This window comes from Hemicordylus capensis, chromosome 3, assembly GCF_027244095.1.
Source record: "Hemicordylus capensis ecotype Gifberg chromosome 3, rHemCap1.1.pri, whole genome shotgun sequence".
NCBI lineage: Eukaryota > Metazoa > Chordata > Lepidosauria > Squamata > Cordylidae > Hemicordylus > Hemicordylus capensis.
In genome coordinates, this window is record NC_069659.1 from 275,079,584 (window position 1) to 275,096,190 (window position 16,607).

General features: G+C 42.9%; 1 protein-coding gene across 1 annotated transcript in view; it reads left to right on the forward strand.

The window, feature by feature from the left end:
- The window catches only part of LOC128350597 (guanylate cyclase 2G-like), a 114,579-nt gene that overhangs the window by 34,964 nt on the left and 63,008 nt on the right, over window positions 1-16,607 (forward strand). The window contains exons 4-8 of the mRNA XM_053308994.1: window positions 681-866; window positions 1,738-1,882; window positions 3,493-3,628; window positions 10,494-10,597; window positions 12,428-12,585. Of these exons, the coding sequence (XP_053164969.1) occupies window positions 681-866; window positions 1,738-1,882; window positions 3,493-3,628; window positions 10,494-10,597; window positions 12,428-12,585 (729 nt within the window). The remainder of the gene's footprint in view (window positions 1-680; window positions 867-1,737; window positions 1,883-3,492; window positions 3,629-10,493; window positions 10,598-12,427; window positions 12,586-16,607) is intronic.

The following is a 16,607-nucleotide window of genomic DNA, read 5'->3' on the forward strand; positions in this document are numbered from 1 at the left end:
AGATGAAACAGGCTGCTTACCCATACAACATGCCTTCAGTCACTCTCTGGGCTGCGCCTCGGTGCTGCTCACCCTTATAAGGGCCAGGAGTTCAAAAGCCTGGCCAGTATAGATCTCACCTAGCACCAATCAGGCCAGCCCCCAGCCCCCTGCAATGTAAACTATTACATTTGTAAGAGGGCTACACTAAATCTTTCACTTTGATGTGTTAATTTAATCAATAATGTGGGCAGCGGGGGCGGGGGGGGATATACTTCCTCACTTGTTGTCAGAAGTGATACAATCGAGAATTCTACAAGCTCACTCTACCACCTCAGTCTCCCTTCTCACATTACCTTTACAGTCTGGGGGCTGTTTGTGTAATGCAAGAAGTCCTGGGGCATGTGAGAAGAGCACACTGGGAACAGAGGCACTGCTGCCATATGTAGGACCCATAGTATGCAGTTCTCCCGTGTAGCCTGGGGTGGCTTATGTTACCCAAATAGTGTGAGAAAGAGCTGCACTGCAGCAGCTCCCACACTGCAGAGGTAACATAAGCAGGGAACTTCAGTCTTTGTAATCAGGTGATTGCCTCAGCAGTACTGGAGGTGATCACAGAGTTTTAGCATTGAGTGCTCTGTCCTTATTAAACATGGGCGTTTATTACTTACAGTACTCACAGTCTCTCTCTTGTCTTCCAGGACAGTTTTTTGAAAGAGACTTGGAATAATGAGAACAGCAGCGTCCTAGATGCCTATCAGCCTGTGTTTCTGATCGCCCTCAGTTCTTACAGAGAATACAACACCTATTCTGATTTTGTCACAGAGGTCCATAAGAAGTTGGAAGAGCAGCAGCCTTTTCACCATTTCCTTTCTTCACCACCAGAGGTTGCATTCAGAATAACATTTAAGGGTTACAAGTATTCACCCAAATAGGGGGTCTAACAAGACCCACAGAGGAAACCAGGTCACCCACTACTTTTCCATATTTAATTGGTTGCCACTGCTGAGAATATCTAGTGTAGTGAGTGTTTAACTAACTATTCATCTAATTAAAGTACTAAATAGGGCTTCTATCAAATTGGTGCGGTGGGTTGCTCTAGTAAAGATGTCAAAAGTATCTTAGGGAAAGAAGCATCTCTAAAATTGCCTGTGACTAACAGCATGCTGGTTGGTTAATTCCCCATCTCCATCCCTCCCACCCTCCAAAGAGACTGGGGAACAATGGTTATATCTTTAGTGGGAGGAAAACATTAAATATATATAAGTGGGACTGTTATATGGAGCAAAACACTGGGAATATGATCCATTTATCTGTCTTGACTTCAGGGCAGATCAGGGACTGGCCAAATTGGCCATCAGCTCAAAAGCCATGGCTAACCCGTAATGACTCAGGGTACATATTGGGGTGCCAGAAGGAGGCAGCACTCCTGTGACTCTCCTACACCACTGCTGCTTTCTCCTACCGAGCTCCTTCTTTGTAAGTTTGTGGGAAAGGAAATAGAGTGGAGGGGTGATGAAAGTGAGTTCCAGAGGATGAGGATTTCCAAAAAGACAGAGACATTGCTTTGCTAAGGAGCACACTCATAACACAGCAACAAAAGCATTCAATAGTTCTAATTTTCCACAATCACTCTCGTTTAATAGCTATTAAATTTCTGATCTGACAACTTCTGAAAGAATTATTTCAGAAATCTATATTTAAACTCATTTTCTTAGAATTCTAAACTCTTTGTTTTCTTTATTGTATCTCTTTCAGGTAAGTTCGTATGCTGCTTACCTGCATGATGCAGTTTTGCTGTATGCATTATCTGTAAAGGAAATGTCAGAGGAGAAAAGGGATTTCCATGATGGAAGAAGACTTGTCAACAATTTGAAGGGCTACAATAAAACCCTATTATATGGTAATTTGTAGATGGTGTCATCCTATACATTATCACTCAGGATATCCTATAGCTCGATAATAAAGCACATGCTTTGAATGCAAGAGTGCACACACGTGGGGCATTCTTAGACTCCCCCCCCCCCCGATCCCTGCTGCCCTTACTGGCTCCATGACAGAGCAGGTAGTCGTGTGGATGGCCAATCCCGCAGAGCCTGGTTAAGTTCTACACATGGATTGTGTGTAGAGCCTCATGATCTTTAATAGGATTGAATAAGCGTCCAGCCCAAGTTTGGGAGCTGTGCACACTCCTGTTTTGTGATCAGGGCTATCATGTAGCAGGGCTCTGTGCTACGCAGCAGTTATATCCAGTTGTTTAATGAGGTGAAAGGAAACACCCTCCTACCCAGAGGGAGCCTTGCAGACTACTACTTCCTACACCCTACCTTGTGTTTTATAGGCACACAATCACAAAACGGGAGTATGCACAGCTCCCAAACTTGGGTAGGATGCTTGTCCTACCCAGTTAAAGATCATGTGAATCAGCGTATTATATTTTATGTGACAAGAAACTTTACAAAACATTTGGTAGACTGAAGTCCAATTAATATTTTACATTTTTCTTCATAGTCCCAAATCTTCAGTAGTCCCAAATCTGAGGTACATAATCACATAGGAAACATAGTGCTAACCAGGTAATTACACAGAAAGGGTGTAGCTATAATTGAGTGGATGGGTTCAAAGAACCCGCTCCCTTTATTGTCTTCATTATCTCCCTCAGAAGGGCTGCTGGGAAGAGGGGCAAACATGGCCCCCTCTCCCCTAGCTAGGCCTTTGTATACAGATATAGACAGCAATTATTCCTGTATTTGTTGCTGTGCAATGAACTTCCTGTGCAACATTTCCTCGTAACAATCACTGATATGATAAGAAGCCAAATGATGATGGAAGCATTGGGGTCCCACTACTGTGGAGATGGAAGCAGTGGTACCACTGTGTCCGACCAGGGGCTGCACAAGAAGCATTCCTACAATTTCCTCCATTCACCACAATGGGGGAAACCACAGGAAGGCAGTCTGCACAGTCACCGGTTAGCAACAGTGATGCCCTGATGCCTTCCATTGCTGTTAGGCTTGATTATCATGTTGGCCATTGTTAATTCAGAAATAGCTATTTTTCATATAACACAATAGATGCTGTTCATATAACACATTTTCCATGCAACTGAATATGTGGAGAACATTGTTATTGCTTGCATAAATTCTGATCCTGGAAAAAAAAATCCAGAGTGCATCGATGCATAATGTCCTGGTTGATTCTACCTGAGAGAGGAAGAAAGAAACTACTTCTAATCAGGTTTCAGAGTTATTTTGTTGCTATGAAAACAAACAATGGGAATAAAACTATGATCAATGTCACTCATGCAAATCCTTATGATTTGACCAGTGGCCTTTTTGACTAATGCAGAATAGACAGGCAGTGTAAATATGCTAAACACACCCGCCATGTTTGGAAAACTGATGTTCTAAGGAAAGGCAAATAATAAATAATAATCCCTTTGAAATCCAGACAGATGTTTTGCGCTGAGGACAGTGTTCTAATGCACATATTTTAAACATCTTTCTTGTTTAGGCATTACAGGCCCTGTGCATATTGATGAGTTTGGTGAGAGGAATATGGATTACTCTGTATATGATCTACAGGAATTTGGCAACTCGACACGCTTCATTCCTGTCCTTAACTTTGACAGTGAAAGAAAAACAATCAGGTAGTTTGTGTGTCTCGTGTGTATGTATTTCATAAACATGGTGTAATTTGATTAAATTTCATATTTTTATTATATATACACATATGAACCTGAAACAAAATGTTGCACTATATTCCTGGTGTGTATGCGTTACCTGAACTGAATCATGGTGACAAAATTAGCAACAAAGACAGAATTCTGTCTTCTAACTGGTTTTGGGGTTTTTTTGTGGGGGGAGCACTGGTGCTTAGTCCCACCTCCTTTTAATCTTTCAGTTCAAGAGTTAATATTAAGCAGCAGGACTCTTTAATTTTATGTGAACTAAAGCACATTTCTTCTTTTAAATCTCACTGTGGCCTCCAGAGTGTTCCCATAAAGCTGAGAAATTGTGAGGAAGTTCCCTTAAATCTTTCCTACCAGCACCTGGGAGGGCAATACTTCATTACACCAATAGATTAACTGTGTCAGACACCTTCCCCTTCAGAAACAGAATAGGAATGCCGGACTGGTGAGGTAGCCAAAGGTTCAGCATTTTCTTCTGTTGAGACTATTAAATGGTTTTTTGCCTTAGTAACAGAAGGGGTGACAGTCTTGAGGGGCTACTCTCCAAGCTGAGAAATTTCCCACTCTTTTTGCTGAAGTCCTCTTTCTCCCACATGGCCACTGGATTCTATTAGTCTCCCCCACCTGTTAATTATCTGAGTTCACAAGCATTCTGTCTCCTTGAGAACATAAGAAGATAAGAACAGTCCTGCTGGATCAGGCCCAAGGCCTAGCATGCTGTTTCACACAGTGGCCCACCAGATGCCGCTGGAAGCCACAGGCAGGAGTTGAGGGCATGCCCTCTCTCCTGCTCTTACTCCCTTGCAACTCAGAGGCATCCTGCCTTTGAGGCTGGAGGTGGCCTATAGCCCTCCGACTAGTAGCTGTTGATAGACCTCTCCTCCATGAAGCATCCAAACCCTTCTTAAAGCCATCCAGGTTGTTGGCTGTCACCACATCCTGTGGCAGAGAATTCCACAAGTTGATTATGCATTGTGTGAAAAAGTACCTCAGTTTTCTGGTCCTAAATTTTCTGACTATCAATTTCATGGAATGACCCCTGGTTCTAGCGATATGTGAGAGGGAGAACAATTCCTCTCAATCCCCTTTCTCCACACCATGCATGATTTTATAGACCTCTGTCATGTCATAAGAACATAAGAACAGCCCTGCTGGATCAGGCCCAAGGCCCATCTAGTCCAGCATCCTGTTTCGCACAGTGGCCCACCAGGTGCCGCTGGAAGCCACAGACAGGAGTTGAGGGCATGCCCTCTCACCTGCCATTTCTCCCCTGCAACTGGTACTCAGAGGCATCCTGCCTTTGAGGCTGGAGGTGGCCCACAACCCTCCAACTAGTAGCCATTGATAGACCTCTCCTCCATGAAGTCATCCAAAACCTCTTAAAGCCATCCATGTTGTTGGCTGTCACCACATCCTGTGGCAGAGAGTTCCACAAGTGGATCACGCATTGTGTGAAAAAGTACTTCCGTTTGTTGGTCCTAGACCTCCTGGCAATCAATTTCATGGAGTGACCCCTGGTTCTAGTGTTGTGTGAGAGGGAAAAGAATTTCTCTCTCTCCACTTTCTCCACACCATGCATGATTTTATAGACTTCTAGCATGTCTCCCTGCAGTTGTCTTTTTTCTAAACTAAAAAGCCCCAGGTGTTGTAGTCTTGCCTCATAAGAAAGGTGCTCTAGGCCCCTGATCATCTTGGTTGCCCTCTTCTGTACTTTCTCCAGTTCAACAATGTCCTTTTAAAGATGTGGTGACCAGAATTATACGCAGTACTCCAAGTGTGGTCGCACCATAGTTTTGTATAAGGGCATTATAATGTTAGCCGTTTTATTTTCAATCCCCTTTCTAATGATCCCTACAATTGAATTTGCCTTTTTCACAGCTGCTGCACATTGAGTCGACACTTTCAACGAGCTGTCAACCACAACCCCAAGATCTATCTCCTGGTCCGTCACCGACAGCTCGGATCCCATCAGCATATACTTGAAGTTGGGGTGTTTCGTCCCAATGTGCATCACTTTACACTTGCTAACACTGAACTGCATTTGCCATTTTGTCACCCACTCCCCCAGTTTGGAGAGATCCTTTTGGAGCTGCTCACAATCCATTTTGGACTTCACTACCCGGGAGAGTTTGGTATCATCTGCAAATTTGGCCACATCGCTGCTTACCCCTGCTTCTAGATCATTTATGAATAAATTAAAAGGCACCGGTCCCAGTACAGATCCCTGGGGGACCCCACTTCTTACTTCCCTCCATTGTGAAAACTCTCCATTTATACCTACCCTCTGTTTCCTGTCTTTCAACCAGTTAGCAACCCACACATGTACTTGTCCCCTTATCCCATGACCGCTAAGTTTCCTCAGGAGTCTTTGATGAGGAACTTTGTCAAAAGCTTTTTGGAAGTCCAGGTAGACTTGATCCATCACCTTGATCCACACACTCGTTGACACTCTCAAAGAAGTCCAAAAGGTTGGTGAGGCAAGATTTACCTTTGCGGAAGCCATGCTGGCTCACTCCCAGCAGGGCCTGTTCTTCTAGGTGCTTTACAATTTTATCCTTGAGGATGCTTTCCATCAATTTGCCTGGAACGGACGTTAGGCTAACCGGCCTATAATTTCCCAGATCGCCCCTGGATCCCTTCTTGAAAATTGGTGTTACATTTGCTACTCTCCAGTCCTCTGGTACAGAGCCCGATTTCAGGGATAAGTTAAATATTTTAGCAAGGAGGTCGGCAATTTCACATTTGAGTTCTTTGAGGACTCTTGGATGGATGCCATCCGGCCCTGGTGATTTGTTAGCTTTCAGTTTTTCCAGACAGTTTAGAACATCATCCCTTGTCACTTCTATCTGACTCAGCTCTCTAGCCTCAATCCCTAAAAAGCCTGGTTCAGGAACAGATATATGCTCAGTATCCTCTGCTGTGAAGACAGATGCAAAGAACTCATTCAGCTTCTCTGCAACCTCCATATCCTCCTTAATAATCCCTTTCACTCCCTCATTGTCTAATGGTCCAACTGCCTCCCTGGCAGGTTTCCTGCTTCTGATGTACTTAAAGAAGTTTTTGTTATTCCCCTTGATACTTTTGGCTAAATGTTCCTCAAACTCTCTTTTTGCCTCCCTTATTGTCACCTTGCATTTCTTCTGCCAGAGTTTGTGTTCCTTTCTGTTCTCTTTGTTTGGACAGGCCTTCCAATTTTGGAAGGAAGTCTTCTTCCCTTTTATGGCTTCCTTGACGGTACCCGTTAGCCATGCTGGCATCCTCCTGGACTTAGTGGTAACTTTCCTCTTTTTGGGTATACAATCTAACTGGTCTTCTAGTACGGTGGTTTTGAGTAAACTCCATGCACTCTGGAGCGAAGTGACTCTCCTGATTTCCCCCCTCAGCTTTCTTTTCACCATACTCCTCATTTTGGAGAAGTTTCCTCTTCTGAAATTCAAAATGTCTGTGTTAGACATCCTTGGTGATTCTCTCCCCGCATGTATGCTGAATTTATTGGCACTGTGGTCACTGTTCCCTAAAGGGTCAATGACAATGATGTCACGCACCAGGTCCTGGGTGTCACTCAGAATTAAATCCAAGATCGCCTTCTCTCTGGTTGGTTCCATGACCAACTGTTCTAGGGCACAGTCATTTAGCGTATCTAGAAATTTGACCTCTTTGTCCTGACTTGAATGTGAATTTACCCAATCTATGTGTGGGTAATTGAAATCACCCATAATTACAGCCCTGCCTCTCCTTGATGCCTCCCTGATTTCCTCCTGCAACTCCCAGTCACTGTCGGCGTTTTGATCCAGAGGGTGATAGCACGTCCCCAGTAGCACATTTCCTTTCCAGCCTTGTATAGTCACCCACAGGGTTTCTGTGGAGGACTCCAGTCCACCTAGGTTTTCTAGCTTGTTAGATTCTATCCCTTCTTTAACATACAGTGCTACCCCTCCTCCAAGGCGCCCCTCCCTATCCTTTCTATAGAGTTTATACCCAGGGATAACAGTGTCCCACTGGTTCTCACTGTTCCACCATGTTTCTGTTATGCCCACTATATCTATTTCTGCGTTAGCAACCAAGCACTCCAGCTCACCCATCTTGGCTCGGAGGCTTCTGGCATTGGCGTAAAAGCACCTATATGCTGAATCTCTCCCCGGATGTATGCTATTCTTTTGACTCTTTGACCTGCTGGCACAGGCTCCTGTCTGCTCTTTATGCAGTTCTGCTCTGTCCCCTTCTGTTTTATCTGATTTCTTTGCAGCCTCACACTTTAAAGGATGGCTTTTGCCAAACAAGATACTGCCCAGCTCCCATCGGCTGTTCCCCAGGTGTCATTTTAAAAGCTGCTCTGCAACCTTTTTCATTTTAAGCGCCAGCAGTCTGGTTCCATCTTGGTTCAAGTGCAGCCTGTCCCTTTTGTACAGGCCTTGCTTGCCCCAAAATGTGTCCCAGTGCCTAACAAATCTAAACCCCTCCTACCGGCACCAACGTCTCATCCATGCATTGAAACCCCTCAGCTCTGCCTGTCTCACTGTACTTGTGCGTGGAACAGGTAGCATTTCTGAGAATGCTACCTTGGGGGTCCTGGACTTCAAAATGCTACCTATCAGCCTAAATTTGGCTTCCAGGACCTCCCGACTGCATTTCCCCACATCGTTGGTGCTGACGTGCAGCATGACATCTCTCTCCTCCCCAGCACTGCCTAGGAGCCTGTCTAGATGCTGCGTAATGTCCGCAACCTTCACATCAGGCAGGCAAGTCACCGTGCAGTCAATACGCGGGTCACAAACCCATCTCTCTATCCCTCTAATGATCGAATCACCAACTACAAGGAGGCCCCCACCCCCCCAGAGGAGTATCCCCTGTGCGAGAGGATATGGGCTCATCATCCATGGAAGGGGTCCCTTCTAAAGGAGCATTTCCCTCTTCCTCAGACCGACGTCCTCCTTGCCCAAGATCTTTATTCTCCCTGACAGCAGAGGAGCTACCAGCCCTGGAGTGGGATGCCTCTATCACATCCCTGAAGGTCTTGTCCACATGCCTCTCTGTCTCTCTGAGCTTCTCCAGATCCGCCACCTTGGTCTCAAGGGAACGGATTTGTTCCCTGAGAGCCAGGAGCTCCTTGCACCGAGCACACACCCATGTCTTCTGCCCATGGGGCAAATAGTCATACATGTGGCACTCTGTGCAATACACTGGGAAGTGCCCCTTCCCCTGCTGACCTTCTATCTTCATACTGTTTTTGTTGGCTTTTTACAGTATTTAGGGAGCTTATTGTCCGTTTATTAGATAGTTTATTAGGATATGTCTCAGCTGTAATGGTCTACTATTTAACTGTCCAAACAGCCTTTCCCAAGAATATGAGGAAAACGAGGGAGGGATATGTACTTATGTTCTCTTCTCCACCAGGCTCCTTGTGATCGTTGTGATTGCAGGGGCTTGTTCCAGGCTCCCCTGCACACTTCCCGCTAAACTCCTGCAAAACTCCTACGTCCTGTTTGCTATCCCTGTCCGCTATGCTCTGTCTCCCTGCAGTCATCTTTTTTCTAAACTAAATAGCCCCAGGTGTTGTAGCCTTGCATCATAAGAAAGGTGCTCTAGGCCCCTGATCATCTTGGTTGCCCTCTTCTGCACCTTTGCCAGTTTTGCAATGTCCTTTTTTAGATGTGACCGGAATTGTATGCAGTACTCCAGGTGTGGCTGTACTCCTTGACTAACGTGGTGTGTGTGTGTGTGTGTGTGTGTGTGTGTGTGTGTGTGTGTGTGTGTGTGTGTGAGAGAGAGAGAGAGAGAGAGAGAGAGAGAGAGAGACCCACTTAGGGTTTTTTTTAATTCAGATTTTTTTGAAAAAACGGAATATCTGAGTTTTCCAGTACTTCCCACTTGCCCTAAGTTGCTCTGTTTCTCCATCACCCATGAGTACTGTAACATTTCCACCCATTTTGGAAAGCGATATAAGACAGTACATTCAATATGCCCCAGGCACAAAAGACTGCTAAAAGGAATGACTCTTTGCTACTGTTGGTTCTTCAACTAGTTTTACAGGACGTTCTGACTTGAATACTTTGTGCAGAATTCAAGTATCATTCAGTTTGAAAAACATGACTCTTTGCAACTCATAAGAATAGTCTTACTGAGAAAGTGCTCACATCCATTTCAGTCTTTTCTCTGCTAATGACCAATACCGGATATTGCAGAGAATTGTTTTCCAAAACAGTTAGCCAAAATATCCTGAACAATGTAATCCAAGAGCTAGATCCATAGTTAGGGGCTGTGGCTTTGTGAAAACAGTTAAGTGTGTGAGCAATATAAGTTTACCCTTGTAATGTTCTTTCTGATCCAGACTTATGGCATTGAAAAGGTCTGGGTTATATCCAAATCACAGCCTGCACGAACAATAGTCAGCTTTTGCTATCTAGCACTTGTGCAAGGCGGAGGCATGATCGATTCCAGAAGTTCTCTGCACCATTTTAAGACCTTCTCCTGAGGGTCAAGACCCTCAGAAACAGATTTTTGTAGAGTGTAGGGGGTTGGATAGAGAAGGCTAAATTATGGAAATCAATCATATTCCTGCCCTTGCATGACTGCTAGATGGTGCAAGTGCAAGGTGGGTTTGGATACAACCCATATTTGTTTTGTCAGACACCCATGTGTTTATTATTATTATTTTGAAATAAAAGATGATACTTCTTGCACCAGAAAGTCAAGGATACATGTTTTAGAAATAAAGTCTCCTTTACAGTATTTCTATTTATTTTTTCTTTATTTCTATTTTTTTACCCTTCTATAAGAAATAAATGGCCATGAACACTGACATGTTTATTGTATTTGTCCCTAGCCCAACCTCAGAAATTGGCTACATCAGCTGGTCCAATGGAGAAATACTTAAAGATAAACCGCCGTGTGGGTTTCACAACGAACATTGTAGAACTCCTGCTATTTGTGAGTGTAATGCTAAAAACATAATTGTGTTGTTGGAGAAGGAAAAGAAATTAAATGCATTTCTCATCCAAAGATATAGAGGCTGTTCTTACAAGCAGTCAAGCCCAGGCTGAAGCATCCAAGCCTGGGCTTGGCTGCCCATGAGAACTGCCAGGATCTGTGCGGGTCCTGGCGGTGCTGTGGAGACCAGGACAACAAGTCCTGGCCTCTGCTTACCTGTGCTGCTGGGAGCAGCACGGATAGCCATCTGTGCTGCTCCTGGCAGAACTGGTCATGTGGATGTGCAGCTTGCACACTGCCCGAGCTCAGAACAGTCATCTGTGCGAAGGATGGTTGAACCCTGCCTTCCCTCCGCCCACCAGACTGCGCATGCAGTCATGTGAATAGCCCCATAAAGTTATTGGTTGCACCCAAACATGCCTTGCATGAATAGAAAGGTCCTTCCACTTGCACAAAATACCCCGGATTTATCCTGATTCCTCCCACTGAGGGCCCTTTGACATCTGAGAATGGATTTTTGTGTGGCACAGGGTGTTGCAGGTGCTTTTTTGTGGAGGAGGAAGTGGCAGGAAAGTCTTGTTATGTCCTCTGCTCTCACTGTTTTGGATACAACCCACCCTTTGTGACATTGTTAGCTAATTTCCTTGAACTGGGTGGGAAGATCTGATGTGTCACATGATGGCAGATTCAATATTCTGAATTAAGCATCTGAATTAAGCTGTTTCATACCTATGTGAGGCAACATCATGTGGTTCAAAAATGGTACAAAAATGAATTTAAAATGTCAGTGATCTGTGAAAAATTATTCAGTTTAAAAATAATAATAATTTCATTGGCTGGCCTATAATTCTAGTGCTGGATATATCAGTATTATAGATTCATATTTGAAAATTGTTAGTAAGATACCATACCTCTAACTTGTTTGAAATGTTTTCCATTCTGTTTTTATAATTATTGTCAGATCTGATTCATTTTCTAGTTATATTATTTTCTTTTTGCCATGATGGAGCTGCTTGCCTGAAATATAGGATTTTAAAAATCATATTTATATGTTTCTCCATGCACAGAAGGGCTTTTACCCTCGCCCATTATCATGCCTCGCCTCCACTGTATTGGAAGGCAAATACAGAAAGATCCCAATTGCAGAGAGACTTTGTCTCTGTGACACTAAGGAGGCTGGAACCACAGAACATGCCCCTTTTACAGAGACAGGCCAAGCTTATATTTCCGCTACTTCTCAGTTACCCTGGTTGCCCAAGCCATGTCTGTGCCTGGATGTTGCTTTTGGGTGAAGACCTGGCCTTCATGTACAACACTGCCAAGTTCTGCATGGTAGCGTGTAAGATCCACGGGGCCTCGACTGCCAGTCCATACCCTTGCATCAGCTCTGCATAGCTTTAAGCTGCTGACTTCTTAAATCTTTTCTAGTGTTCCTATTTAGATATCTTATTTTATATACTCCATTTTAGCCACTGCTTTTTGCATTTTATATATTTCATATTTTATATGCTCATAATTCTTTAAATATAGCAGTTTACAAAAGGTTTTAATAATCTCACAGCTGCCCTCTTTTCTAAGGTGTAGCACTTCTATAGTATTAGAATATAGTTTTATAGTATTAGGGTAGTAACTTTAAAGTAGTATAGTTTTATGGTTCCATAATTTGCATTTATTAGTCATGCTCTACTGTTCTGTCTTATGCTGGTCTTGGGCCATAAAAAGATGATTGATTGATTGATTGATTGATTGTTTATTTATATGCATCACAAAGATTTAGCTACATATTCCTGTACCCAACTAATAATGTTCTCTTCTATCCATTGTCATTAGATGGTATGGCACTTATTGTTGTGATAATTATCCTGGCAATATCAGGGGCTTCTGGTGTGGCAACAATTATGAAGATCCATAAGGGGAACATGCAAAAGCAAATCAATGATGTCCGTTGGATAATTAATTATGAGGATATCATCATTTTTAATGATAAGGTAAAGTGCATGTGTTGTACCAAACTTCTGTTCACTAGGAGATATTCCCACAGTGCTTAATTTGAGGATCAGAAGCATTCATGTAGTCAGTGTTGAAAGGTAAACACAAAGTAGGCACAGCCCTACTCTGTCTACCCACATAGATGATGGGACTGATTTTAAGAACACCCCACTGGTGGTGCAGTCTGCATAGCTGGTCTTTCTATCTCCTTTGTCATGGCTTTATCGATTACTCATATGCATGCTATGATTTTTTTTTTTTTGTCATCCAGTAAATATGACCCTATTTTATAGTTCTGGAAATATAGTTCAGGAAATATAATTATATTCATAATTAGTTCTATGTTTTGCATTGATCAGATTGCGGTAATAGTAGATTTAATTTAAACGCTGGAATGGCATGCAGTATCAAGTCAGAAGAGCCCTGCTGGATCAAACCAAATATCCAACAAGTCCATCATTCTGTTTCCTACAGTGGCCAACCATATACTTCTAGGAAGAGTGCAAGCAAGGCCTAAAAGTGATATCTCTCCCTGCTGTTGCTCCCTTGCAAGCAGTTGGTATTCTGAAATATGGCATTTCCACATATCCGTTATGATTAATAGCTAGTGATTGACCTCTTCTCCATAAATTTTTCTAATTCCCTTTTAAAGCCATCTAAGCCATCACATCCTGTGACAGTGAATTCCATAAATGTGAATTTATGTGCAGTATGAAGAAGCACTTCCTTTGTCCATCATATGGGTTGGAGACTGCCTTGGTCTGCCTGATGGATGATCTCCAATTGGGAATTGACAGAGGAAGTGTGACTCTGTTGGTCCTTTTGGATTTCTCAGCAGCTTTTGATACAATTAACCATAGTATCCTTCTGGAACATCTGAGGGGATTGTGGGTGGGAGGCACTCCTTTACAGTGGTTCCGCTCCAACCTCACAGGCAGATTCCAGATGGTGTCTCTTGGACACTGTTGTTCTTAAAATCTGAACTTTCATATGGTGTCCCTCAGGGCTCCATATTGTCTCGAATGTTGTTTAACATCTACATGAAACTGCTGGGAGAGATCATCAGATTTGGTGCAGGGTGTTATCAATGTGCTGATGACACCCAAATCTATTTCTCCATGTCAATATCATCAGGAGAATGCCTGTCTGGAGGCAGTAAGGGGCTGGATGAGGGATAACAAACTGAGGCTGAATCCAGATAAGATGGAGGTACTTATTGTGCGGGGTCAGAACTCGGGAGACAATTTTGACCTGCCGGTTCTGGATGGGGTCACGCTCCCCCGGAAGGAACAGGTACGCAGTCTGGGGTTTGCTTCTGGATTCGAACCTCTCCTTGGTGTCTCAGGTTGAGGTGGTAGCACTGGCCAGAGGTGCTTTTTATCAGCTTTGGCTGATATGCCAGTTGTGTCTGTTTCTTGAGCTGAATGACCTCAAAACGGTGATACATATGCTGGTAACCTCTAGGCTGGATTACTGCAATGTGCTCTATATGGGGCTGCCTTTGTATGTAGTCCAGAAATTGCAGTTGGTCCAGAATGCGGCAGCCAGGTTGGTCTCTGGGTCATCTAGGAGAAACCATATTACTCCTGTGCTGAAAGAACTACACTGGCTGCCGAAAGGTTTCCGGGTAAAATACAAGGTGCTAGTTATTACCTATAAAACCCTAAACAGCTTAGGCCCTGAGTATTTAAGAAAACGTCTTCTTCACCATGAGCCCCACCATCTGGAGAGGTTTGTCTGAGTTGGTTGCTGCCAACTCATTTGACGGCTACTCGGGAACAGGCCTTCTCCATTGCTGCCCCTGCATGTTGGAATATGCTCCCTGTTAAAATAAGAGCCTCCCAATCTCTGGCAACTTTTAAAAAGGCACTGAAGACACATTTATTCACCCAGGCTTTTAATTATTTATTATTTCCCTGTGGCTATTAAACTCTTTGAGGCCAAAGTCCGTGCACAGCTCTTGTACGGAGTGCAGCTGGGCATATACTCTAATTTCTCTATATTAGAAGTGGTTCAGTCTAATTTCCTGAATATATTTCAGGTCCCTAGCTGTGTCCCTAGGGCTGTTCTACAGCTGGAAGCAAGGTTGCTCAAAATAAAGGCTAGGGCTTGGATTATTATTTTTGAACTATGGCTTAACATGGTTTTCTATCCCATTAGTTTAGCTCCACTGGTGCTAAAGGACATCTATCACTCAAGATGGGAAAAAGGGGTGGAGGAAAGGCTATATTATTACAGTGTTCTCCCACTACACTGCTAACTCTGAGAACGCCAGACTCAAAATAAGGGAAAGTATTTATGATATGGAGCAGCAAATTGATCAGGGATCCATCCCAGTTGGTGTCTTTTTGGGCAATCAAATTCTGAGCTTCACCCTGCCAACTATTTAAACCGCCTAACAGTCCCAAAGTACCGCAGAGCTCTGACATTGGCCCAGTGCAATGCCTTGCGCACAGCTGTGATGGGTGGAAAATATCAAAGAATTCCATATGGAAAGCGTATTTGCCCCTGTGGCTCTGGTGAGATTGAAACAACGGCTCATGTACTCTTGTACAGTCAATATTACTGTGATATTCGGCATAAGCTTATCTCTCCATATATTAGCTCATATCCAGGTTGTACTGATTTCTTTTACCTAAATTTCCTCTTGACAGATCAGAATGACTCTAGATCCTATAATGTGGCTATGTTCTGCCTTATAGCTAGCAAAGTTTGTTTAGAGTTCCTTAAGAACTAAATATTCTAACGCCTGTATGTTGTTGCCATACATAGTATAGAATACAATATGGTATGAGATTTAACACCTGTATTAATTACATAATTTTGCTGTCTTGCTACCTTTATACTCAGTGTCATTCTGATATTAGTGTTGCTTAACTTTTATATATAGTTTTATGTTCATAGTCTTAACTTTTAGCTTCTTCTACTTATTATATTAAGTAATTTTATAGAGACTCTTTATTATTTTGTAGTAGTAGAGTGTTTCAACTGTTTTTGTCTATTTTGCTGTTATGCTGGTCAAAGACCGAAATAAAGGCTATGACTATGGTTTATGGTTTCCACGTTTAATGTTGGTTTAAAAAATTGTGTTTGTTTTAATGTTTCAAATGATTTTAATTGTAAACCAGCCAGCGATGCAAGTTTTAGGCAGTATAAAAATATGTTTGTTTGTTTATTTATTTATTTAACATATTTTTATACTGCTCAAAACTTGCGTCTCTGGGCAGTTTACAAGAAGATAAAAACAAAGGTAAAACATTAGTTAAAGACAAAACAAGAAATTTAAAAAACCACAATTTAATTTAAAAAAAAATTCTATACATAAATAAATCTCTTGCCAGTCAATTTTATTGGATGACCACTGGTGGTAATGTTTTGTGAGAAGTTGTTACTGTTGCTCAGGCCTGAGGGAATGTGAGGTATGGGGTGGTTCATTGGGTGATCGTGGTCTTGGTCTCAGGCTCCATGTGTCCAAATTCCAAGGTCTCTGCATATCAGGTCTCTAGCTCCAGTTTCTCCCAAGTGACAGGCTTAGACTCCAGCCTGGGTATGGCTCCTCCAGCCCAACTACTCCCCCTTTTTAGTCAGACTCCATGCTAATGTTCAGGTCTAACAATCAAGACCTATTTAGAGAAGGGAACAGGCATCTTAAGCAGGAAATGGTGGGGAACAATGGGTGGTCTTCCCAGGCAAAGGATGGACCTGAGGGAAGTCGGTATCCTCATGAAGAGGGAGGCAAACTTCTACCTGCTGTCTGAAAGAATAAAGACCTAGATTTGCTTTAACATCTGCCCTTTGTGAGAACTAGGCCTAAGTTTTTTGCTCATTTAGCTTTTTGGTTACAACCAAGAATAAACATTTTTTAAAAAGGCAGATATTTAGTATTTCATGACGAGTTTTTAAATGGGCCCTCTGAATATATAAATTATATTCTAATATTTGTGAACTTAAAGAATTAAATCAGAATTGAAATAGATTCTTTATTCTACATGAATGGTCCACAGAACTTCAAAGAAAACAC